The sequence below is a fragment of the Acinonyx jubatus genome, chromosome E2 (assembly GCF_027475565.1).
Source record: "Acinonyx jubatus isolate Ajub_Pintada_27869175 chromosome E2, VMU_Ajub_asm_v1.0, whole genome shotgun sequence".
NCBI lineage: Eukaryota > Metazoa > Chordata > Mammalia > Carnivora > Felidae > Acinonyx > Acinonyx jubatus.
The window spans coordinates 51,405,831-51,431,508 of NC_069396.1; the positions used below are offsets into that span (position 1 = coordinate 51,405,831).

Here is a 25,678-nt window from a genome sequence, read left to right on the forward strand (position 1 = left end):
CAACCACCCCGCTATGGTTAACCCGCGTTCATCGACTCAGCGTTTATGTACTGGGACACAGTAAGTGCGCGATAACGCTTAACTGAGCATAGTAAGTGCTCATTTATCTCAATGAATCCTTGCAACCCCGCTAAGAAGTTGCTTCTCCCAGTGTGTAGAGGATGAAATTGTGGCCCTGAGATGCTAGAAAATGGTGGAGACTGGACCTTAACCAGGTGTTTCTGACTGTGGGGTCTTCAAGGGGTTCCTATGTGGGGTTTTTTTGGTCCCTAGAAGGGCATCAGGGGTTTGGGCACTCTGTATACACCAGAAAATCACTTCCAGTAGACATGAGTTGTCCAACTGTTGTGGCCACATTGAGTAAACTTGTCACCACCACCCCACCCTGCAGAAACGTGCCTGCGTGTGCGCCGATGCACGCGGACTGCAAGATCCGTGAAGGCGGTGACTGGATCTCCCTTCATGTCAGCTCCAGACTTTGGGATGTGGGGAGCTGGGGAGTAAAACCTCCAGGAGGGCAGGGTCTGGATATGTGGCTAATGCTGTATTCCCAGGGTTTAGACCAGGCATGGCATACAGTAGGTGCTTAGTAAATACTTGCTGAGTAGAATGTGGGGTCTAATTCTGCTTCTGAACAATGTTTTCTTCAGGCCTCCGTCTCCCGTGGTAACCTCTAAACTACATTCACTCAATATCTGTTGAGTGAATAATGGAAGCTATAGGTTTGAAAGGAAAGAATTGTCCTGTTTAATGGTTTCCACTTCTAGCGGCGAATTTGAATCAGCTGTGGAATTTTCAGGAAAAGACAAAAACCCCCAGAAGAGTGGAGAACTTCAACCAAATCCCAGTCTATTGTGCTGTGCCCCAAGCCTGTGTACTTTTAATGATTTTCAGCACAGCCAGGGTTGAGACTCTCTGTTTAGGTCACTGACGGCAGAAACAGATTCAGGCACCACTTACCTTCAGCCTGTGCCCACAGCAGACATCAGCAATCGATCTCAGCTCTCAGGAATCTTAGAACTGAGTTCTAGGCAGCCATCATCAGTCCCCTGGAGCTGTGGGAGGAGCTGAAGGGGACAGGAGCAGGGCAGGGTGTCATGGTCCACACTCTCTTGACACCATGAACCTGAACCTTTCTTGAAAATTCTTCCAGGCTGTTGTCTGGAGCACCTCTTTGAGGGTGGGTCTCCACCTGGGTCTCCCGGGCGGGCCTGCCTCTGCATCCTGTCCCCCGACCCCCCACTCACTTCCTGACATCCCATGGTATAGTGACTCTGTGTGTCGTAAGCCTTCTCCAGCTTCGTGTCCCCCTCCCCGCCCCCCAGCCAGGAGGGCCCAGCCCCATGCTTGGGGCAGTGCAAGCACATCAGACTGCTCACCAACACACATGCCTACGTCGTGGGCTGTGGACGAGGCAGGTGGTCCTGACCAAGCTTTCCGAGGCCACTCCTGTGGTTCCTTCCGATACCCACTTGGTCGTCCTCATGCCCTGCCCACCTAAGTCGTCTCCTTCCTTTTCTTGTGAGCTTAGCGGGCCCCAACAGAAGCCACCGGGGCTTTCAACCCTCCTTTCAGGGCAACATGGGCACGAGGGGAGGCCGAGAGGTTCGGTGGGCCTCTCCCACCCTTATTGCTGCTCTCGTTGCCTTCCATCCCTCCAGCCGGCTGAGGCTGACGCGGCCCCCCACTGTCCCAGGGGAGGAAACCGAGGCCCACAGAACCCGGAGAACGTGGATTTGAGGCAGGTGCGCCCAGAATGCCAAGCCCGCGGCTCCTCCCTGAGCCCAGGATCCCGGTCACACTCACCCTCTTCTTCCCCACAGAGTGTGCCCAGAGCCCAGGGTGGGGACCAGGCGGGAAGGGAGACAGGACACCAGCCCCGGAGACACAACGGGGCAGCAGAGGTGAGGAGGAAGAGAGACTCATGCGAAGTGTTCTTTTTTATTTTTCTTTCTCAGGCCAGCTGCAGCTTCCGACCACAAAACCTCAAAGCACTAGGGAAGGAGCAGATGTCAGGGTGGGCGCGGGGACAGCCCTCTGAGCTCCAGGGCCTGCGGTCTATCCTGAGAGGTCAGGGCTGCAGGATGCCGTGGGGGTTCCCGGCACCGGAGGGGAAGGAGCCCGCCCCCACGGGGAGAGCAAATCTCAGCGGCTACGTGTGCTCAGGGCTCGGCTGGAGGACAGGTGGGAGAGACCGAAGCCAGTCTTGCGACTCAGCCGGTCAGGAGGCGGGGGACCAGATGCTGACCCCCCACCCCTGGCGGCACCCACAGCAAACAGGTCTGTGTCAGAGATTCTGTGTTTGGGGTAGAGAAGGGCACCTCTGGGGGGAGGGGGGGATTAAATAAACGGGCAGGAGGCGAGGGGGTGCAGCGAGAACAGAGGGGGACTGTCCGGCCGGCAGGCCCAGCCTCGGGGGCCCCGCGGCAGTGCTGAGCCCGCACCGCGGCTTGGGGAGACTCCTCTGCGGGAAGGGAGGGGAGGTCTCGCAGCCAAGGTCTCGGCCCCACGTCTCTGGGTTCACGCGCTGGAGGGGCGCGGGGGTAGAGAAGATGGGGCAGGAGGATGGGTGCCAGGGGGCTGGGGGTGCTTAGCGCAAGTCTTCCTCGTCACCCTGGATCGTCTTCTTGATGCGAAGCAGCATGGTGGTGAGCCACTGGTCCAGCCGGGAGATGGAGTCGTACTCCTTCACCTGCGACACAGGGGGGTCGGTGGCAGAGGGCGCCGGTCCCACAGCCGGCCCTGACGCCCTCCTTGTCCCCAGTCCCAGGTTCTCTGGGTGTTTCCCGGCCAGTCTCCCTGAGGAGGAGCGAGGGGAGGGGGGCTCCCTCTAAGGCTGCCTTGGGGAAAAGAAAGGATTTTTGCGGCATAGAACGGTCCAGCTTCCTTGTTTTCTGGGTGGGAAACAGGCCTGGCCGCGTGAGGGCGGCCTGTTCCGGACGCCATGGGGATGGGGGCCTGTCGCCCTGCCATGGCCCTGCTTCTCCCTTCTCTGTGGCTGATCCTCCTCGCGTCCCACCCACCGCCCGGGGCAGGATGGACCGGAGGGACTCTGGTCTCTGTCATCGGTAGCGGTGTAGGATTCCTGAAGGGCCCCCAGGAAACGTGATTGACAGATGCAGTCCAGATGACTGGAACAGGACCTGACCTGGGCCCAACAGAGTTCCAGAATGTTCACAACAGAGTATGGAAAGGAAGAAACACCTCCGTGGGGTGGTTCTGTCATGGAGCTTGGTGCTGGAAGAGGGAGCCCTTCCACGACGCGTCCCCCTCCCTCCCTGCTCCTCCCAGCTGCTCACCTGGGGCACCGAGTGCCGCAAAGACCTTGGCCTTCAGGGGCAGACACACACGGGTCTGCATCCCAGCTCTGCCCCCAAGGGGCCGAGGACGAGTCCCCGCACCTCACTGCCATCATCTCTAATGTGGGGAGAACACCTCCCTGTACCTCTGGGGCTCCTTGGGAGGATTCTGGGGTGACTGGACAAAGGAATTCACAGCCGGGGCCGGGGCCGGGGCCAGAGAAAGGGTGGGTGGGATTCCCAGGAGAGTGTGTCTGAGGAGGGCGGGCCCCGCCACGGCCACTCACCGCTTCGGTGTAGCTGTCAATGTTCTGCTCCTCGTGGGCGTCTAACAATTTCTGCAAGAAAACAGCAGGCAGACGGGTCAGGGGCCAAGGCCGGCCGTGTGCCTGACCTGGACTGGATCCACCCGTTAGATCCACGCCTGACCCGGCGGTGCAGGTCAGGGGGCTCCCGTGCCAGGAGGAAGGGGTAGTTTCCAGTCCTGCCCTGTGCGTGTGCATGCAGGCGTGTGCGTGCGTGCGTGAGATCACGCGGCCTCCCAGCTCCGCCGTCTCCGTCGCCACCCGAGCCTTACTTTTCCCAGCTAGAAAACGGAGGCCCACACGCACAGGAGGGAAAACAAAACAAAGACGGAAGACCCTTAAGAACCACCGCACAGGGGCGCCTGGGTGGCGCAGTCGGTTAAGCGTCCGACTTCAGCCAGGTCACGATCTCGCGGTCTGTGAGTTCGAGCCCCGCGTCGGGCTCTGGGCGGATGGCTCGGAGCCTGGAGCCTGTTTCCGATTCTGTGTCTCCCTCTCTCTCTGCCCCTCCCCTGTTCATGCTCTGTCTCTCTCTGTCCCAAAAATAAATAAACGTTGAAAAAAAAAAAAAAAAGAACCACCGCACAGATCTCGGCAGTTACGGCGACGAGCCCGCGGCTGCCCTCCCCCGCTGCCCCCAGCCCACCCAGCACTCACTTTCATTAGCGTGCACTCCCGGGAGCCAGAGAACGCAGGGAACAGCTCCTCATACTTCTGGACGGCGAGCTAAACGTCACAAGGGTGGAAAGAGGGGACAAGCTCATGAAGAGGGGCCATCGGAGCCACCGGCCTGGCAGCCAAGGGGACCTGGAGACACCTGGCCCCTGAGTCCTTCTCTGTGCCCCTCCCCCAGCGTCACCTGGCTCTGTGCCTGGCGGCACCTCCGTGGGGCTGTGCTGGGCCAAGCGTGGCTGCAGTGACAGCTTGTGGGGAGGAAGCGGAAGGGTTTCCCAGGCTGGTGCCCAGGGCAGGGGGCAAACACCAACTGTCTCGCAGGAGTACCTCCTACGTGCCAGGGCTGGTGCTGGGCACTTCTCAGTTAACCACCATGACGCCCCGGGGAGGGCCACGTGATGGGGACCCCCGTTTTGAAAGCGGGGAAACGCAATGACCTGCTTGGGGCACAGGGGACGTGGGGGCGGGAATGTGGACCGGCCCGACAGCAAAGCCTGAGCTCTCGCCCACAGCGGGAGCGGGGGCTGGCGGCCGTGCTCAGACACACCCTGAGGCTGAGGGCGGGGTGGCCGGAGACCCCAGGAAATGCCAAACCCGGACCCCGAGGACTCCAGCTCCTCCTCCGGCTAGGCCATTCCCTGCCCCCTCAGCCAGCACTGGCTCCGCTCTTGCCGAGAAGCCCTGAAAATGGGTGGTGTGGGCACGCGTGCTACAGTATAAATCATGACTCTGGGAGTCAAAGATCTGGAATCCAGCCCTGTGGCCTTGAATAAGGGGCTCCGGCCTCAGCATCCTCAGCTGCAGAACGGGGTAACAGTGGTGCCGACCTCAAGGGACGCGGTAAGGACCCAAAACATGCTCTCACGGAAGAAAAAGCCTGGCACCAAATGAGCCAGGAGCCGGGCAAACTCAAAAGCTACGGAGACCGGGCGCGTGACAACAGGAACAGAAACACGCCAGTGAGAACGAGTGTGTCCTGCCCACAGCTGACTGCAGGCACCAGACGTGAGGGAGGGGCTCACCCCTTGCCAAGAGGGGCCTTGGCCTAATGACAGACCCAGGGCTCCAGGGTGGCCACTGGGAGGAGGGGGAGGCCCTGGGTGGGCCCACGGGGCCGCGCTCACCTTGGCATTGAGCATGTCGATGCAGAAGTGACAGAGGGCCGCCTTGAAGAAGTAGTCCTTGGCGCTGTACTTGAGGAGGGGGCTGTCCATGGCATTGGTTCCCACCTGTGCGCATGTGCAGGTGGCACCATAAGCTCGGGGCTGGCAGCCGGGGGGGGGGGGGGGGGGGGGGACCGGGGTCAGTGCGTCTGTGTCCAGGCTGAAGCCCGGTTAACCCGAGATACCAAGGGCAGGGAGGCCGAGGACCAGCCCAGAGAAGTCAGCCAACGGTGTGCGGGCGGCCACAGAGCAGTGTGTGACAGGGGGGTGGGCTGCCACAGGGCTGAAGCCAGGTGTCCGTACCCCCCCCCCGCCCTGCCGAGGCAGCCGAGATGACAGGGAGGCGGCGGCCCCACTGTCAGGCCCGAAGGAGGCAGACACACTGGTGGGCAGAGGGCGGCAGGAGGCGGGAACTTGAGAGCCGGCGCCCGTCCCCCTCTCCTTCAAGGCCAGCTACCTGCCTTTCTCTTGGCCACGCTGAACCTACCGGGACAGCCTCGCCTGCCCCGCCCGCCCCGCCCAGCCCAGGGGAGCCTGCACACCCGTGGGTCGCTCCCTTCCCGTCCCCCCAAGCATGCCTCCTGGGGGCTGCTCAGCCACCTCCGGCCACCCCAGGCCTCCGCGACCCTTCCCGTTCCCTGGGCCTCCCAGGAAGCTCTCCCTGAGACGCACACAGGGGAGAGGGCACAGAGGAGAGGGCGGTGACACCACGGGGAGTGGTGGGTGGAGAGGTTTTGCCAGGGAGGACAGGATGAGCGCCGGGGAGGTAACAGAGGGAGCACCATGCAGGGACGACGGGCCACACCTGTCCCCACCTGCTCATAGATGTCAATGGCCTTCTGATACTGCTCCAGCTGAGCCGCATAACCAGCCACCTTCAGCAGGCACTTGTTGGCTGAGCTGTGTGGGGTGGGGACAGAGGCAGAAGTCGGTGGCGGTGGCGGTGGCAGTGTTGGAGGGGGAGCTTCCAGGGGGCTGGGGAGGGCGGGGGGAGCCCGCTGCCCGGTACCTGTTGGACTCCTCCCCTTTGTAGTAGTCTGCAGACTGCTCGTAGTGGGCGATGGCCTGAGGAGACACAGGGAAGCGATGCAACCTTTGTCCGCCAGGGGCCCGGGCCTGCCTGGGGCACAGCAGGAGCCCCTGACCCGTGCTCGGCCAACGCCCCATGCCCCCTTCCGGGCGCCTCCCCCAGTGGACGCGAGCCCCGGCCCAAGGGGCCCCAGCCGCCACAGCGCTCCCCCGGCAGCCAGGCAGGGCCTCCCGACTCCCCCTCACCTTCTCGATGTCCACCAGTTCCGTCTCGTAGATCTCAGCGATGGAGATGTGGTGCTTGGCCGCGATCGTGAATCGGCCCTGGGTGGGATGTGGGCAGAGGCCATCTGTGACGAGGGACGTCCCCAGCACCCCAGCCCAGCCCTTCCTCGCCCCTCCAGGCCCCCGGAGCCGGGGATTTCCTGCCCCTCAGACACCGGTGAGGTGTGCATGAGAAGGCACCGAGGGGCCCTAAACAGGAGGCTCCAGGGAGAGGCCTGGTCTCTGCGCCGGCCCGATGCGGTGACCCTGGGCAAGCCCCCCACACGCAGCCTCCGTGTCCATCCCGTCCACAGGGGCACAGGTGGGCGGGGCAACGCCAGAGATAATGTGGGTGCACAGGTACCTGGCAGAGGCCCCGGCCTGAGGAAGCGCTGGACAGGGGGCCCAGATTAGGGGAACGACCAGCCCACAGTCACCCAGTGAAAGCCCTGGAGAAAGTGGGTCCGAGCATCCACACTGCACGGGAATTTCTTGGCCTCCATTCCCCCCGTGTGGCCGTGGAGACGGCCCCCTCACAGGCCAACAACCCCCAGCTTCCCCCGCAGACATGCACGGCTCTCCCCAGGGACGGCCCTAGCTTCCAGAGGAGCTAAGCACAGGCTACCAGCTTCTACCTGGGGTAGGGGGCAGAGGGGCCCGCAGAACTTGGCTCCCGGCCGGCCGTTTGGCACACAGGGCTGGTCTACGGACACCCGCTTGCCCAGGGACATCGGGAAAGGGCAAAGCCCCGGGCTCGGCGAGGCCTAGTTTTGGGTCTCAGCAACTGCTGTTCGCAGGCACATGTCCCTGGGCAAGTCACGTTGCTTGTCTGGGCCCCCCATCCCCGTCAAATGGGGTAACACTTTCCACCTCACAGGGCCGTTGCAGGGGAGGATTGACCCACTCAGCGGAGGGAATCTGGCAGCCGCTGTCGCCGCTCTAACTACAACACTCCAGTATGGTACTGGACCTGATAGGAGGCAGGACCCGGTTCCGGCCTGGGAAGGGGTCTGGCGAGACAGAGGCAGAGTGTGGAGCGGCAAAACGCAGAGCGGATGGGAGCCGGAGCCCAGTTTTGGTCTCTGGTCCTGGCTCCCTGGTGGAGCTGCCTCTGGGCCTCATCTGTCGTGGGGATGCTCCCCGGGGACAGGGCGGGGGCTGAGCCAGCTCTGGGCCCCACCTCCCCTCTGGCCTGCTAATCAAATGGGGTGCAGGAGGGGAAGGACCAGCAAGGGGAAAGGCCCCCGATAGCTGTAACTTCTACAAACGTAACTTCCCCTGTGCTGTGGCGGGAGCTGTCGGGAGCCAGTCCGGTGCAGGTGACCAACCCCCCCCCCCCCCCCCACCTGCTCCTAAAGCTGGCGCCAGGGAGGGCAGGCTGGAGCAAGGTGGTAGAGCCGGAGGGACGAGACAGGCAGTGGCCCTTACCATGTCCGTGTAGATCTCGATCGCTCTCATCAAACAGTTAATGGCCTCTGCGGAGAGAAAAAGGGAAGCAGGGAGAAATGAGAAAGAGAAGTTATTTCAGCAGAAGCCAGAAGGAGGAGGAGGAAGAGGAGAAAGCAGGGCAGGTGTTCCGCTGTGCCCTCGTGGCCATGGCCGTGGCGGGAGGGGAGGTGAAGGGACACCTGAGCCCCAAGTAACGCTCTTAGACTAACGTACCGTGCCGCGGACTGCTACCTGCTGAGGGCTGCCCTCTCCCTCAGGCTGCCACACTGCCACCACCTTCCCAGCAGCCCCAGGGACCGGACACGGTCAGGCTGACAGCCAGACTCCCATGGGTGTTTTGAGCCAGGCCCGCCGAGGCCCTGCCCTCCAGGACAAGGGGTCCTGGCCAGGGACGGCCAAGCCCGACACCCGAGGGACGCCCAGGTTCCACCCGGACTCTGGTACCCCGTCACTGCGGGACCCCGAGTCTGCCACCGTCCCCTGCACCTGCCTGGCCCCCATCTCTGGCAGGAGGGGGCTGGACACCGGGACCCGACCCCGAGGCCCCTCTGGCTGGAATCCCCATCATTTTCTCAGCATTCAGCACAGCCCTCTGTTCTCCCCGCCCGCCTTCACCCGCCGCGTGCCAGCTCCCCACACCACAGGTGTCCCCAGCGAAGCAAACACCAGGGTGGCCCGTGAGAGACAGAATTCGGCTACCTTTGTTGCACCACCTGTTCCAAGACCTTAAATTCGGCTATTGCTTTTTTTTTTTTTTCTCTTTTGACACGTTATTTGGAGGAGAGAGAGCGGCATGAGTGGGAGGCACTTTCTAGCAGACAGAGATGAGCTCTCGGGCTGGATCTCTTTTAATGCATCTCAGAAGAAAGGGTGCTGGGGGAGGTGCGGGGGGAAGGAAGAGAGCCCGGACAGACACGGGATGTGGGCTCCGTGCTGGGGTGCGCCTGGAAGGTCCCCCTGCCATCCAGCACACCCACAAGGCTCCTGGTCCACCCCCAAGGTCCCCCACGGTGAGCCGGGCCCGCTGGGCTGAGGGGCCACAGAGGAGCCACAGAGGAGCCAAGCCTGGCCTGCTCTCAGGGCCCCAAAGGTCTCATGGCCCAGGGAGACAGGTGAGCACAGGCTCTTAGCCTCAGACTGGGGCTGGGCCTTCAGGGAGTCCACAAGCTCCCCGCCCCCTAAGTTTACAGGCAAAAAGTGGGCGTGTGTCAGCCCTACTCTGGGGGAAGGGGTGTCTGCAGGTTTGATCCAATTCTGAAAGGCCTCTGGGGGCGCCGGAAGGATTCAGAGAACCATTCTGGTCAAGGATGGGAAGCAGCTGAAAGCTCAAGGCGCGAGAGAAGAAGAAAAGGAAGCAAAAAGGAAGCAGAAGAAGAGAAAAGGGAGAGAACGCAGAGGGAAAGGGAGAAAAAATACAGCCGGAAATAGTCTCACTTTAACACAGGTGCATATTTCGAAACAGAGCGTTTCTGGATCTGACGAGCCAGCACCGGGCCGCGACACAATGATGAAAATAAGGACGACAAGGAGCCGGCTCCACACCTCCCACCCCTGCTTCATCCTCCACCCCAGGGGGTGCCGGTGGCTCCCCCGTCTGGAACACCAGGGAGCCCAGCCTGGCACCTGGCCCAGGGGGCAAAGGTTGCTCCCGGTGAGAGACGAGCAGCCCAGGAGGGGGACCGGAGGCCCCCAGCTGTCCCCACGGGCCTGCTGGCACCAGGCCCGAGTGCTGTCGCCAAGGCTCGGTCCCTGCAGTGGCAGTGGGGGCAGAAGGCTCACCCCCCCCCCCCCCCCCGGCGGCAACACGGACTCACGGGGTTAAGCCCCCTTCACGCCTGCTCCCGGCTCAGGAACAGCTGTCCCTGAAAGCAGCGGGCTGCCCGCTGACGCCCCGGGGAGAGCGCTGGCAGGCAGGACACCGACAAACTAGATACAACCAGCTTATCTCCAGTCACCAGGACCCCACCGATGAGCGGCCGGCGCACCCCTGGACGGGAGCCAGCCCGGGACGGGGGTGGCGGGTGCCGTGGCCCAGAGGGGAAGGCCTGGCTGAGGCATACTGGGAGTCATGCGGCCCGGAGCCCCGGGCCCACCTCCTGTGCTGCAGCGGCCCCGCCGTCCGGCTGCACTTGCCCGTATCAGGCCTGGGACTCAGCCCGTCCCAGTGAAACGGGGGCAGACCGCAGAATCCCACGGGGAAGTGGAATGGGTTAAAAAGAGACGCTACCACGTCTAACCACGCAGTAGGCACCCCCGGGCCTGGCTGTCAGGTGGCTATAGGAAATCGGGGAGCCGCTGACAGCTATGGGCATCACTTCCCCGCACCCCCAGCCACCAAGGGGGTGGGCAGGCTGCCCCCGGCCCGCACTCTGGGCAGACTCGCAGAGGGAGAGGGCGGTGACAGGCACCGAATCCTTTCCTTCCACCCTGGCTGGCTCTGGCAGGCCTCCTGAGCGGTCCCAGCCGCCTCTCCGGGGGAGGGCCCTCCGGGACTCCCGTAGGAGGTGATGACACAGGACACAGGCCTTCGAGGCAGGCGCAGTGGTCAGCAAGGCCCCAGGGAGCTGGCCACCTGCTCGGGGACACCTGGCAGGGTTCCAAGTGGGCCCTCCAGCTCTGTTTCACAAGGCACAGTGCCAAGAGGAGGAGGCTGGGGGAGGCCGGGCCTCTGTCTGATGGGAGCCAAGGGCCACCCCTTCCTAGATACTTATCACACACCAGGTGCCGCACTGGGCAGGTCCGCACGTTCTTTCACACTCGGTCTCTGCTTCACCAGACCAGGAAACAGACGCCCAGAGGATTAAGTGACTGCCCAAGGCTACAGGGGCACAGGCTCCGTTCACACGAGGGAGACCACACTTAGCCACGCACTCTGTGAGCCACTGCGGGGGCGGACGACAGCGAGGCAGCGGTGCTGGGACTCAGCCCCACGCCCCTCCCTGATTAGCACCAAGAACCTGGCACTCCAGCCAAGGAACTCAGTCCTGGCTCTGCCCAAATCAGGGTCCCCTCCTCACCATTGCCCCTCTCATTCCCTGAAAGGTCCTTCCCACCCCAAATCCACCCCCTCCCTGCCTCAGCTCCCAGGGCAGCAAACCATGTCTGCTGATCCCTGGAGAAACCAAAGTGGCCTCTGGGCTCCACGATGGCCATGTCGGCTGCTTTCCCACTGAGGCAGGGACGCCTCGGCCACCCTCTGCACTTACTAAGGCCAGGCAGGGGGCCACAGCCCCCGGCCCAGAACCTAGCACCCAACGCACCCCCTGCCGTGCTGAGCCTCAGCTGAAAAAGCTCAGATCGAAAGCCAGGTGACGAAGGACGCGGCGTTAGGTGGGGGCCCGTCCAAGGGAAGGGCCGAGGTTTGTTTAAAGAGCAAATAGCACTGTGCACGTGTCACAGAGCCTGGCGCTCAACTCCTGCCCAAGAAACGAGTCCTTCCAGTCACCCAGGGGCAGCAGGTGAAGGCCCAGAAGCTAAGGCAGCTTCTCCAGGTAGACCGGTTTCCCCCGGGGGCAGAGGGAAGGCTGAGGTGGGGAGTTCCCGGGGGGATGCGGGCGGGGAACGGACACAGACGTCCTTGGGTCGTCGTCACACTGTCCATGCAGCCTGTGGTGGCCCACCCCATCACAAGGCCTCTGCTCTGGTTCTGGCCAGGCCTCAGCCCACCACATGACCCCTCAGGCCAACACCTGTGACATACCCAGCTACGGAGCAGTGACCGGTCAAGCCTGGGGACACAGAAAAGCCACTTGGTCTACACTGATCAAATCCCTGACTGGGAATTAAATATCCCCGGGTACGGGTAACGGATCCGCCAACAATTCCCCAGCGCTCGGGTGTGGCCCGCGCTCACCGATCCGTGCAAACACCTCTCTGACTCTCTTGGGAAGGACAGGTCTTTACTCCAAGGTGCGGCATCTCCTTTTCTTTCTTTCCTTTTCCTTGAAACATTCACATGTTCCCTATTCTCTTCTGAGAGCACAGCGACAACGAGGGGTCACTTGAAGAAAACGTCTTCACGCTTGCTAAAATGAAAAAGTTAGCCACCTGTGTCTGGCACCAGGATGAAAAAAATGAACTAAAATTCCAGCTCCACAAAACCCCAGAGCCTGGTCCCCGCTGGGCTGTGGGACAAACGGTCTTCTCACCATGAGTCAGTCCCAAACCGGGCTCCTATCCCCAAACACTCCCGCATTTTAAGTAACTTGTTCTCTGGCAACCGCATCTCGGGCTCCGTTCTGATCCCCCCCCCCCCCCCCCCAGCGTGTTGGGAAGCCAGGTCGGGATAATTTCCGCTCCTTTTTCGGCATCAACTCCTACCTGGCCGGTCTTAGAACCCCTCCCACCCCCTTCTGCATGTTAATTCTGACAACAGAACAGATTTTCCTCTCTCCTTGGCATGCGGCGGGTCTGCAATGTAACTCCCACTCCCAAATGCTCCCGGCTTCGGGAGGGAAGCGATCGGCTGCGCACACCGAGCAGCAGGGGGAGGCGGAGGCTTGGAGCGGGATGCAAATGCCAACCGGAAGGGAGCCAATTCTGAGGTTCAAGCCCAAGCGTCTGCCTGCCAGCCTCCTGCCAGCCTCCTGCCAGCCTCCGGCGTGTGTTGGCCCCTGGAAAAAACCGGAGCCTCGCGGACACCGGAGGGCTTCTCCGGGGAGCGCTCGGCTGGTGCGCGGGTGGCCGGGCCCAGCGTCGCACAGAGGCTCACCTTGGGGGTCAGCTTTCTTGAACGCGTTGCCGGCGTCCACGAAGCAGGTGGCCGCGTCGTGTTTGCTCTGGAGCTGCAGGTGCAGCTGGGCAGCCTGGCAGAAAGCGTTTCCGGCAGCTGGAACAGAAAAGAGTGAGCTCAGCCTTAGCGGGGCTCCACTTATCAGATGCCGCTCAGACACTGCCCTGGGGAGGTGGCTCTCTTGAGAATGCAGAGGGGCCCCGGTGTGGGGGGGGGGGGGGGGGAGACAGGCCTGGGTTGAGCTGAGGTGGAGGCCTTGACTTCGGGCCTCCTGACCCTGGGGCCGAGGCTCCGGAAAGTCCGTGAGGTGGACTTGTAGGAAGAGGGAGGCCCCTGAGCCCTGGGCGTGCGAAGAGACGGCCAGGCCGAGGCCAGCTAAAATCCCACAGCCCTGGTCCCAGCCTTTGCCGAAATTTCCAGGGCCACCATTTCTAAAAAACCACAGAGAAGGCAGGCAGGGCCGAGAGCTATGAAGGATATACAAACTATCGCCAACTAAGCCCAGCAGTGGCCCCATGGGACAGCAGGAACTCAGGGACAAGTGCCCATGGGCAGAGGGTAGCAGTGACCACATGGGAAGCCCAGTCTGTCCCGTCCTTAGTTGCACCAGTTGGAAACCATTCTGGTTACACGTCTGTCTCCTAAACCGCCTTGTGGCGTGCAGGAGACCACGGGATCTCTCCTCCTCCAGGGCTGGAGAGTGGGGGTGCGGCTATGCTAACCAGGGAGCTCCAACCCCCACCTTCAGCTCAGCCAGCCTCCGCCTGACCCCATGCTTCCCTTCATCCTCCTCCAGCAGGATCCGAATCACAGAATTCCTGAGCCGGAAGGGGACCAGAGGGCCTGACTCCATCCCGCAACTTCAGAGCAGCAGGAAAGACAAAGCAGCCCAGGTTCTCAGTAGGCAGGATTTATCATTTCGCAGGGCTTGAGTGCAAACTGTCCAGGAGAGTAGCATCATTGGAGAAAAATGAAAAACAGCCCAAGGCTTTTTTATTTGAACAGCTGGAGGAATAGGGCGGGAGTAACAAATTTGAGGGGCAAAGTACCATCTATGTGACTGAAAAATAAATATCCTGGGGTGCCTGGGTGGCTCAGTCGGTTCAATGTCCAACTTCGGCTCAGGTCACGATCTCACAGGTTCGTGGGATCGAGCCCCGGGTCAGGCTCTGTGCTGGCAGTGCGGAACCTGCTTGGGATTCTCTCTCTCCTTCTCCCTCTCTCTCCCTGCCCCTCCCTGATTCCGGCTTTCTCTCTTTCTCAAAATAAACAAACTCTAAGACAAACAAACATTTCTTTCTCTGATGGCACCCGATCAGTTCAGGAGCGTAAAATTATCCCTGGCACGTGGCTTTACGCACAACGTATTTTGTGATAGTTCAGGAAGAACTCTTGCCATTTCCAGGAAACCAAAAGCATCCTCAGAAAGCGAGGAGATCCGTCCTGCCCGGGGCCCTCCCCACTGCTTCCAGGGGTCCGTTTCAGGTTTCGTCTCCTTCTGGTCAGCAAGTTCCTCCCTGGGTCCCAAACCTGAACCTGTCTTCACTCAATTCCCTCTACCCCGTCTTGCTGACGCTCCAAGCTGGAGCCCTCTGGCAGTTCCCAACCAGACTTTCCGCCTTTCTGGCCTCTAGGGGCCCCTCCCTGCCTGCCAGCCTCTCTTTGGGGGAGCCAGCCACACTCCAGCCTCGCCGGGAGTCTGACCACAACCTCATGGCCAAAGCCAGAGCGGCCACGACTCCGATCACACTCCACCCACCAAGCGGAGGTGCACGACCTGGGACGCTCTCTTCGAGCGGATGCCCTCCTCCAGCATTAAGCGACCTGACATCGTCAACCTGCGCCCTCCCCTAGTCAGAGCGAGAACACAGAGAGGGCCGTGGGGGGCACCTCCTCGCTGCTCCTGAAGTTTGCTAATCTGCTGCCCAGAGTCCTCTGTGAGCTTTCCCTCCACTCCGAGGTGGGAGGCAGTGCAGCTAGCAGGAAGGACATACGCAGCACTCCCGGCCACCACGTCTCCGGGAGTCCACACGACGGCCCCATGGGGGTCGGGACCATCGTCCCTGTGGTCCTGCTGAGGAGGAATCACATTCGGAGACGTCGAGTAACTTCCCCAGGGGCACACGGCCAGTCTGCGACCCAGACCTAGGTCACACTGGCTTCAAAGGTCACAGAGCCAGCACGGGGGCAGGTTAAGCGCTCCACTCCCGAGTCGGAGCTCTGCCTTCCAAATTCTCACTCCGTCACTTGTTAGGCGTGGGGCTGGGCGAAGCCTCCGTTTCCAGCCACGGGAACACGGACGGTACTGACCCTCACAGGGCTGCTGTGCCGATTCATTCGATCACAGAATGCACGCCTGGCGCTTAGGAGCGCGCTCCACAAACGGTTAACAATTACTGTTAACTGAACCACTGGAATGGACCCCCGGGCCTAGAATTCAGAAACCCCTCAGAGAGCAATCTGGATCCGCTAATCTATCTATCCTTAGCCTTAGAGACCTCTCTCCAAGGTCTTGTGACCCAAGTAAAATAACCCAGTGGGCTCAAAAGGAGCCAATGGCAGGCCGATGGGCTTCTGAGGCCAAAGATGGCGAAGAAAGGTGGCGGGGTTGGGGCAGGGGGGTGGCGCTGCAAGGCTAACCCCTGGGTCAGGCCTTCGGGACTGGAAGCAGAGGGAAAACCGGAGACTCGACCACGAAGGAGTTGTAGCAAAGATCACATACCGCTCCAGTTTTTGGCCATTTTGAACATGTTTGCTGCTCGGGTGTAGATCTCACAGGCTTCCTCTATTTTGGATGAGCCTCTGGGGAAAGAAGGGGCAAGATGAGACAAACCCGTCTGGTGTTGAAGAGCAAGCAAGCATCCCGCCCCGGGGCCAGTGCAGACGCGGCCCCGCCCCCATCACTTCCCCGGGAAGCCCGCTGCAGCCCAGGCCTCCTCTGGGGGCTCAGGGGAGACCGCGTCCGTGGCCTCCACTCCCTGGAACAGAGACACGGTCGCTGCCGGGGCCCTCCCGGGGGAGGCGTGGGCCACCCTCACTCGGGGAGGGGGGCCTTCCAACCTCCCCGTGAGCCCTGCCTCTGACAGTCTCTTCCACTTCCGCTCGGTGACCACGGGTTCCCAGGCTCTCTGCAAATCCTTACCCCCACCCCACCTCTGCCAAGAGACTGCAAAGCATTCTGGGGGAGGAGCCCAGCTCTGGATGCCTTGGCCATTTCCCAATGCCTTAATCCCATGGCTCGCACGCTGCGGTTGTTCAGTGTAGACCTCTTGACCCTGCACGTGTGTCATTACTACTGCAGGACTGAGCAGATGTACGCAAAAAACTAGCCACAGCATTCTTCTCGAAGGTGGGGTCTACGGGAACCCTACAGAAGGGGGGGGGCAGGCGTGGCAGACAGGTTTAATCACCACACACGCCTCACTGGTACTGTCTGAATTCTTTATCATCTGCATACTTTATCTACTCAAATGTACAGGGAAGAATGCAAACAAAGTACTTCTCTTTTTAAATGCCAAGATTTACATTTGGTTCTGTGGTCCAGCAATGAATTACACTTCTGCCAATTTATCCCAAGAAACTAAATCAGAAAAGTTGTAAGGATGTTCAGTACAGAATTATTTAAAATGGCAAAACCACCTTCAACGAACTTATTGTGTAAGAGTAGGGGCCTGAGGGGCACCTGGATGGCTCACTAGATTGAGAATCCGCCTTCAGCTCAGGTCATGATCTCACGGTTCACGAGTTTGAGCCCTGCGTCGGGCTCTGTGGTGACAGCTCGGAGGCTGGAGCCTGCTTCAGATTCTGTGTCTCCCTCTCTCTCTGCCCCTCCCCTCCTTGTGCTCTGTCTCTCTCTCTCCCTCAAAAATAAATAAAAACAAAAAAAAGAGTAGAGGCCAGAGACATACAAAGGAGTACATTGAGGGGGAAAAAAAGAGCGCTCTGTTTGGGCAGTTTCACCCTAACTTCCTGATCTCCCACACAGGCGGTGCATATGAAGCTCTTCCTGAATTGGGGGACCCTTCATTAGAACCTCGTCTGAGTCCCCACCACGTTTCTGTCCTTCCGCCTCCAATACTGCAACCAGGCTCAGCCCACGAGGTCAAGCTCCCACCGCCCACATCAGCAGTAGAAAAAAATCCCACACGCTCAGTTCTACCAAATGGATTTCAGATTCTCTCTTCGCTGACATCAACCAGTATTTTGTCTTGAAGAAGAGAAGACGGGTATTTTCCAGCAACAAAGCCACACAGATCATTTTCCCTGTTGCCCCTCTCCCGTGTCCGCTGGCCCTGGAAACTCGCCGGCCCCAGCTGTGGCTGTTGGGGGGGGCCTCCCCTGGAATCTGGGGGCACGCCTCCATTCTGCACCGCTAAGGCAGAAGGTCCTTTCCTTCGGGTCACCGGAGCTGGTCACGGTAATCAAACCAGAGCCTCCCAGCCACCCTCCCCTGAAGATTTCCCTCAGGGCTGGGTGCGGCCTGGAATCTGGCTTTTCAAACAATGGTCCTAGGTGATTCAGAAAGATCAGGTGCGTTCGGGAGGGGAAAAAGCTGACCTGGACCCATCGCTTTAGGTGACCTAGGTGACCTGTTCCGAGTCAGGCTGTGTCAGCTGGTAGACACCCCTGGTCAGGCTAGCTAGGGCTGGACTCCAGGGCCCGGGATTCCGAATCACAGCAGGTAAGGTTCTTCTTTAGATGAAAAGTCTCTGCCTGCCGGGGCTGTGCCGATGCCGGTCCCCCACCCTCCGCTGCTCCACAGGAAGCGCCCCGAGGACTGCCCTCCCACACTCACTCTGCACGGTTCCACGGTCTTCCCTGGCCAACCTCACCCCAGCTGGCCCAACACACCTTGGGCTTGGGGCCCCTGCTTGGAGTGACTTCTTTAGAACCCACTCTGGGCCTTGGAGAGGCGAAGAACCTTCCCGGGCATAGGGTCCTTTGAGGCCTAGCTACAAAATCCTCTGGGGGACCTTCTCGGGAATATTCTCTTACTGAAAGGGGATGGACGTGTTCACCGACCGAAACCCTAGGTCTCCTCATCCCATGGATCCCCTGGCTCATCCTTCCCTTCTTTCTGGCAACAGTTAGGTTCTATCCAGATTCAGACGTGCTCTGAAAAAAACCTCGGGCTCCTGGATAAGCAGAAATGGCCCGACCCACCGAGAGGCCCAGAGCCGGGTGATCAACAATGAACAGTCGGCCCCAGCTGGTTTGTTTCAGCTCAGCGGGACAGAGTGAACACAGAACACAAAGCCTGTCAGCTGCCGGCCTGAAATTCTGTGATTCCACGCCAGGCCTGCTCTGGGTCAACCATTCTAACCGCGGACTGGGAAAGCCAGAGGGATTAAGGTCTGCTCAGGCCTGCCTCCTCCCAGTAACTTGGGGCCTGCGATGACAGGGGGATGCCCTGGAGTCCCATCCCCTCCGTTCAGAAATGGAAATGGAGCTCTCAGAGGGGGCAAGTGACTTGCCTAGGGTCACTGGCAGGCCCTGACGGAGGAGCCATTCGCACAGCTGCTTATTCACCTGGGGAACAAACACGAGCCATTCATTCCACTTATTCCGTGCCAGACGCTGCAGATGACAGCAGTAAACAAAGGAGAAGGACCTGGCCCTCAGTAAACAGGAAGTCAGCGAGGCGATGTGAGGACTAAGCAAGCACAAGGAGGACTGGGGGAGGAGGGGGTTCCCTGGTCAGGCACATCAGGGCAAGCCACTGGGAGGACGTGAGATTTCAGCTCGGTCCTCGAAGGGGACTAAGGAGCCACCCACGGAAAGAGGGAAGAGCATTCCGGACAGCAGTCACACAGCACGTGCAAAGGCCTCAGGACAGGAACAAGCTCGGCCAGGTCAGGAACAGCAGTGGGCCAGGATGGCTGCGGTGCAGGGAGCAGTAGGAAATGAGGCCGAACGGGCAGCTAGGGGATCCCCGTGCTGGAGGCCAGGAGAAAGGTCTGGGCCCTGTTCTAACGCAACAGGGAGGTTTGTGGCACAGAGTGACCAGGACGAAGCAGCCCCCAGCTCCAGCGCTCTAGCAAGCTGTCTCCTGGCAGGGAAACCTGCGGTTTACTCCAGGGCCTCTCGCTGAGGTCAGGTGGGCTCAGATCCCTCACGGGAGCCTGGCAAACTCTCGGCCGGAAGAGCCCAGGCCTTCTCCCGTGCCTCCTGCAGGACATCCAGAAAAGCTAGTTGGGCAGGCCTCTCCTGAAGAGCCCAGCGGCAGCACAGGCGACAGCTGACTGTCCCTCCCCCACCGACCTCCCCCAAGCTGCCTCTGCTTCGCTCTCCCCATCGGGCGGCTCGGCTCCGAGCCACGAGCCACGCCACGAGCCACGCCGGGAATAGAGGGAACTGGTTTGGACCGGCCTGGTGGAGGGCTGTCTATAATTACCCACTCGGCTCTGCTCTCTGCCCCCTCCCCAGGCAGAGGAAGCAGTCTCCGGGCTCCCAGGCGCAGCCACCAACCTCCAGCGACTGCCATATGGAGAGGGGAGCACCGTGCCAGCAACGCACAGAAGGCCCGGTGGGCCGCGGGCCGGGGGGGTCCGCGGGGCAGAGCCTCCCGGCTCCTTCCTCTGTCCCCTGGGCACTTCCTGCCTCCCAGCATCGGGCCACCCGCCCCACCTGTGCTTTGCTCCAAGCCTCACGAGGCAGGGCAGGTGGATCCCCTTCTAGGTCCTCCTCACTCCCCGCAGTGCCACAGCCACTGGCCCTCCGTCGGCGCCTCAGTTTCCCAGATCCTCCGTTGTCCCGAGTGGGGACGAATGGACCCCAAAGGCCCGTCCCCACCCTGACCTTCTCTGCCGTTCTATGTATCTTCTCTACGTTACTATGATGACCTAGAGCACCCTGCCTGAACCAGCGCTGAGTTCCTCACAGTAAGGCTTTGGGTATTTTACTCCTGCTTCACTGAGGAGGGAGCTGAGGCTCGGACAGGTCAAGGGGCTTGCCCAAGCTCACGCTGCCAGATGGCGGCAGGGACCAGAAAACAGGACTCGGGTCCTGGAGATCCGGTCCTGCCTTGCTTCTCACTCACTCACGAGATCTGGGAGGCTTCCTTCCCTCTATCTTCTGGAAAGTAAGAAAGGGGGGTGGGAGGGGGCAGCTGGGTGAGTCGGCGGGTTGAGCGTCCAACTGAGGCTCGGGTCGTGATCTCGCGGTTCGTGAGTTCGAGCACGGAGCTGGCTTCAGCTCCTCTGTCCCCTGCTCTCTGCCCCTCCCCCTCTCGCTCTCTCAAAAATAAACATAAAAAAAAGAGAGAGAGAGAAGGTGGACAAGGTCCCTGCCTGCTCTTGCTTCTCCGCCAGACTGAACAGCCAACGCCGCCGTGCGGATTTCCCTCACCCACAAGCAGACTCTGCTCTCTGCTGCAGCCACGCCGAGCTGCCGCTGGGCAAGGGAGGGAGTCATTAAACCAGCCCCCCACGGAGCAACCCCCCCCCCCCCCCGTCAGTGCCACAGGCAGAAGGAACACTGGAAAACAGGGCCAGAGCTGTGGGATCCCTGGGCAGCTCCTCCCATGCCACCTGCAAAGCTGAGCCGCTCGCTGCCTCCCCCGCTCTGCGGGCACCACCTCCTCCGGGCCTCGTGTGTCTGAGCTCCTGGGGACAGAGCTCCCCCCCCCCCCAACACGGGCCCCAGGAACGACAAAAGAATAAAGTGTCACACACACTGACTGCCCGGTTCTGACACCATTGCAGGACACTCTTGTGACATGCCCGTAACAGACGGAGAGCAGAAATAGAATGGACCCGGGGGTCGAGAGACCCGGGCTGAAATCAGTTTCGGGCACTTTTCATAACTGTGGGACCTTGGGCTAGCGATCCCAGAGCCTCAGTCTGTTGACCTGTAAAATGGAGGCAACGAAACCGAACCGGGAAGAGCCTCTAAGGGGAGGAGGGACGACGCGTGCTCAGTACCTGGCACCGAGGCCAGAACAGAGCAGGTGCTCAAACGGCTGCTATTACAAGGAGGAGGAGAAATCCAGTCCGAGGGCTGCCGGCCACCTGGCAACGGGAATTCTAGAGTCACCTGGGGTGCTGGAAAAGCCGGGGGCTGTGATGAGGCCTGGACTCAAAAGCGGACTCCCGGCTCGAGAGCCCCGGTTCCCTCTGTGTCTGGGGGGGAAGACTCCGGACCTGGCGGGGCTGCTGGAAGCACGCGGGCACCTGGGAGAGCGCCCACCACACAGCAGGTGCTCGGCCGGGCGCTTATCAGGCTGGCAGGGAGAGCACGTTCTAGAAACGTTTACCTAGCTCCAATCTCGGCGTGGGTTTCACCTCCCCCGCGACCCCCAGGTTAGCCGGGGGGCACCACCTTCTGGTTTCCACAGAGCCCGGGGCCTCCGACCCGCCCCACTCCTTCCTACGTCCTGCCGAAGGTGCGTATTTACGGGCCACTGCTTTCCTGTGAGCTCACAGGCAGGGGCCGACGTGGCCCGGCAGGTCCCCCTCTGGTTCTCGGACCGACGCCCCTCTGCGCCCCAACATGACTTCGCTGTAGCCCCAGAAGCGAACGTGTTTCCTTTTCTTAAAAAATGTTTCTCAAAGGGCTTTGTCTCTCAGCCGTCCCGTCCCACCCAGGAACACTGGAAGTTCTGCACGAAAGCAGCAGTCCCCTCCGTCAATAAAGGCAGAACCCCAGGGGTGCAGCCGAACAATGGCCGGGTAGCCCTGAAACCTCGCATCCCCTCGGGAAAGACGTGTGCTCTGGGTCTGGGCAAGGGACACCGAGTTTTCAGCCGTGGATCCTGACAGCGGGCAGGGCTCCTGGGGGTGGCTGATGCCTACAGGCGGTTTAAACGGGAACTGATTTGTCAACATTTAATCTGTACAAATGCGCTCTTTGTATACCAACCCCCCTGACATCTGTACGTTTCCAGCACTTCTAGCTCAACTTCCAATAAGATACTTAATAATAGTAAGTACTCAAAACACAGAGATCAGGCTCATCGCTTCACATGCAACCCTATGAGGTAGGTATCGCTATGGTTTTCATTTCACAGACGCAAAAACTTCCTACCAATGGTAGCATCCAAGTGGAAAGAAGTTTTTCTCTTGGATTTTGGTCAGCAGGGGATGGGGGCAAGGGAGGAGGCGTCAGGGCCAAGGAAAAGCCCCAGGGAACGGAACCACCATTTGGAAGTTGTACAGTTCCAAACAGGGCACAGCAGGGAAGTTTCTGGATCCATCTGAAGCCCTGGGGCAGGAAGAGGGAAAAAGTGTATCTACCCCATCCCCGATCCTTTTCCGCAATTTGTGTTTTGCTCAGGAAATCTCCATCTTTTTGCTTCCAGAGTAGAAGTTTGGGCTGCTCCCCCATTCCCTACAGCTCCCCTCCCCAGGTCTTTGTGCACTGGCTGGGTCGAGGCGGGGAGGAAAGAGCCAGAGGAAGATATACAAGGAGCTCTGATCTACTAACTGGCTGGTACTGCCTCCCTCTCGGGCTGCTGGTGCACAGAAGCCCTCTAGCGTCTGGGAGCCCAGAAACAGTGAAGAACAAAGAAGGCCCTCACGTCTAAGGATGCGAGGTTGTCTCAGATCCCAGGTGGGGGCTATCCTACTTGGCCCGCTGACATGAGCAGAGACGTCTCAATGTGGAATGCCGTCACTCCTGATGGTTCTAAAAGGGGAGGGAAACGCATGAGGGATGGGCTGAGCCCCAACGCTCCCTTCTCCGGTCCCTGAAGCCACTGGGGGGCCTGGAGAAAAGGCAGCTGTGAAATGCTGAACACACGGAAGCCTGGCTCCAGAGGGGCGGGGGGGCCAGGAGAGAGGGCTGGCCAGGAGGAGTCCTCCCGGCTGACCTCTTGCCATGCTCCCAGCTCTTAGGCTCTGTCCGCGCCTCTGCCTTCGCCTTGCCCACTCCTCTCTCAGCACCGTCTCAACTGCTCTTGGCGCTCGAAGGGTCTGGGATGCATTCATTAAACAGCGGGAGAAAACTGCCATGTGGGGCAGGGAGGAAGGAGGAGTTCTGGGGTGGGAGTTCCCTAACTTAGAAATTCCTCTTAAGTTGGCCCCCATCTTTCTTAAGTGTAGCGTCCAGAAACGGGCACCAGCCTCGGGGAGAAACCAGTGTGGCAGCAAGATAGTTTTGGGATCAAACAGACCAGGTCTCCTACTTACCGGGGAACCGGGCAAAGTAATCTGTCCAGCCCCCCAGGGATGTTGTGAGGGTTCAATGCAAGGACGCAGGTGAAGCGCCTGGCCCAGGTCTGACTCAGAATCCGAGTACGTAATAATAAATATTACCTGGTGTCATTACCGTCATTGCCTGCACTCCCCGACCCAACTTCTCCCCCACACCAGCTGCCGCGGTCCTTTCTAAAAGGCAAATGGGAACCGTCCAAGATCGGCCCCGTTATGGACTGTGCCCCCCCGCAAATTTCATGTGCCGAGATCCTAACCTCCATGATGACATGAGGAGATGGGAGCTTTTGGGGGGTGATTTGGTCACCTCCCAAAGGGGGAAGTGCCTTTAGAAAAGAGACTCCAACACGCTAGTTCACCCCTTCCACAACGTGAGGACGTGGTGACGGGGTGGCTGTCTACAAGGCAGCAGGCCTTCACCGGACATCATATCTGCCAACATCCTGATCTTGGACTTCTAGCCTCCAAAACTCTGAACAGTTAAATTTCTGTTCGTAAGCCACCCGTTCTAGGCTATTTTGTTATAGCGGCTCACACGGACTAAGACAGGCCCCCGAAAAGTCCTCAATGCTCTCCAGCACCTCAAGTCCAGGTTCTTTCTCCGGTTCATGCAGCTTTCTCTCAAGCGCCCTCAGACGTCCCAGACTTGGGCGCCCCATCACTCCCAGGATCACCTTGGCCCCGACCCTCTCACCATCACCCGGAGCTCCTGCAAATCCGCTGCTGCGCGCTTTGGAGAAAGGTCAATCCCTCGGGCAGGTGTCCTCAGTCCCGGGCCCACTATGCCCGTCAGGTATCCTTCGAATACGTTCTCTAGAGCTCCAAAAGACTTCTTGACCCGGCTGCTCTCCCAAACCGATCCCCTTCAAGGCCTCAGGTCATGTTCCCTCGGCCCAGGTTCGCTCCGGCCTCTTGGCCCATCTTCAGCCTGGGTCCTCTTACAGCCTCAAGACGGTGTTGCCCGTTTGGCTGTCCTCAGCCTACGGCCCTCCCACCATCTCGGGAGGTCTCTCCTCAAACCGAGCTACCACAGCCCGGGCCCCCTGGCCCTTGGCCGGTGTCCCCTCTGCCACTTTAGACCGTGGCTCCTCCTCCCGGAATCCCCTCCGTTCTCTAGGCTCGGGCCCTGCGACTCTACTCCGCCGCTTCGGGCCATGACTCCTTCGTCCTCTCAGCGTAGGTCCCCGCCGACCCCTCGGCGCGGTTCTTACCCAAACAGGCCCGAGAAGAAGGACTGCGAGTTCTTCACTTTGCGCTCCGCCTCGGCCAGCAGCGCCATCGCCTCCGCTTCTTTCCCGGAGTTGTCCATGGTGGCCGCAACGGTACTCAGCAAACGGCCGGACCCGGGCCCACGGGGTACTCAGCCGAGGCCCGGCCGCGGTAGTCAGGTCGGGGGAAGCTTAGCGGGCGGCGTTGACGTCGCACCGGCGCGCGCCGCCTGCTGCCCGGCACCATGTGATCTGCGCCGGCCAACCAGCGGTCTGGTAGCGAGGTGCGCCCCTGCCGGCCACGCCCCCACCGGCAGGGGCACACCGCCCCGTGACTCACCGTCTCCAATCGGCGAGCCGCCGCTTCAACGCTTGCGCAAACAGCCGCGTAGGACACCGCACTCTTCCTGGTGCGCCCTACGATATCCCACGTGACTCGCATAAGCCAATCGTAGTCCCCGCCGTCAAAGACCCGCCCCGAAGTGCCCCCCTCTGGCTCCTGCCCCACCAATCAGCAGCATCCTCCGTCTCGGCCGGTACCTCCCCGCGGAACTTGCGCCCCAGTCAGCTGACCACCGACCCTCACGTGACAGCTCCGGATCCAGGCCGCAAGATACGCCCCGCCCCTGTACGGGTTTGACAGATCTCTTGCGCACCTCCTAGGCCCCGCCTCCGCGCCTTATCTCGCGTGGTTCTTCACTGGGAGACGCGTAAGCGGTGATGCATCCGCACTAGCATTTTTTTGGTTTTGTTTTGCGCCCTCTGCCGACGGATACTGAAACTGGTTTGGGAAGGCAGTAAAGTACTTAGACGGGGAAACAAAACTAAGCAGGGGCTGTCTCTGTCTCTGGTTTAAAAAAAAAAAAAAAAAAAGCTGTAGCAAGCGTATCACAAATTCAGACACCCAGAGCCCAGATCGTTGTTGTTGTTGTTTTTTTTTAATGTTTATTTATTTTGGAGACAGAGAGAGACAGAGCATGAACGGGGGAGGGGCAGAGAGAGAGGGAGACACAGAATCGGAAGCAGGCTCCAGGCTCCAAGCCATCAGCCCAGAGCCTGACGCGGGGCTCGAACTCACGAACCGCGAGATCGTGACCTGAGCTGAAGTCGACGCTCAACCGACTGAGCCACCCAGGCGCCCCAGATCGTTGTTTTTAATACCATTGTCCAGTAAAAGGAACCAGGGCTCCTTGATAAACGGCTGCTGTGAGGCTTGGGCAGGAAATTACACAGGATGAGCCTGGAGCATCTCGTAGTGCCAAAAGGGAAATTTCGTGTGTCATACACACACACAAATGGTAAGGTATGTCAAAGAGACAAAGGAGCCAGCTGGAAGAGCTGCCCGTGGCCAAAGCTGGAACAATTCGAGCGATACAACGAACTAGGAAGAGATTATAATCCAA

General features: G+C 60.3%; 1 protein-coding gene across 2 annotated transcripts; it reads right to left on the minus strand.

Moving 5' to 3' along the window:
• Positions 1-1,922: 1,922 nt before the first annotated feature.
• Positions 1,923-24,531, minus strand: NAPA (NSF attachment protein alpha). Of its 2 annotated transcripts, none has more exons than XM_027037927.2 (11): positions 24,279-24,531; positions 15,639-15,718; positions 12,896-13,012; positions 8,164-8,210; positions 6,718-6,795; positions 6,452-6,507; positions 6,258-6,342; positions 5,404-5,508; positions 4,262-4,330; positions 3,587-3,637; positions 1,923-2,692 (listed from the first exon to the last, which is right to left on the minus strand). In XM_027037927.2, the coding sequence occupies exons 1-11, from the start codon at positions 24,374-24,376 to the stop codon at positions 2,591-2,593; spliced, it is 888 nt and encodes a 295-aa protein (XP_026893728.1). In that variant the 5' UTR covers positions 24,377-24,531; the 3' UTR covers positions 1,923-2,590. The 2 variants fall into 2 exon arrangements, with proteins under 2 accessions (XP_026893728.1, XP_026893729.1); XM_027037928.2 differs by lacking the exon at positions 24,279-24,531 and adding an exon at positions 18,446-19,969.
• Positions 24,532-25,678: the final 1,147 nt, after the last annotated feature.

Bases quoted from the DNA above. Each gene is read 5' to 3' on its own strand.
- NAPA (XM_027037927.2), bottom strand. From the start codon at position 24,376: ATGGACAACTCCGGGAAAGAAGCGGAGGCGATGGCGCTGCTGGCCGAG. The intron at 15,719-24,278 runs GTAAGAACCGCG...TTCTTTCCCCAG, and splicing joins TTCTTCTCGGGCCTGTTTGG to AGGCTCATCCAAAATAGAGG. The intron at 6,508-6,717 runs GTGAGGGGGAGT...GTGTCTCCTCAG, and splicing joins AACTGGTGGACATCGAGAAG to GCCATCGCCCACTACGAGCA.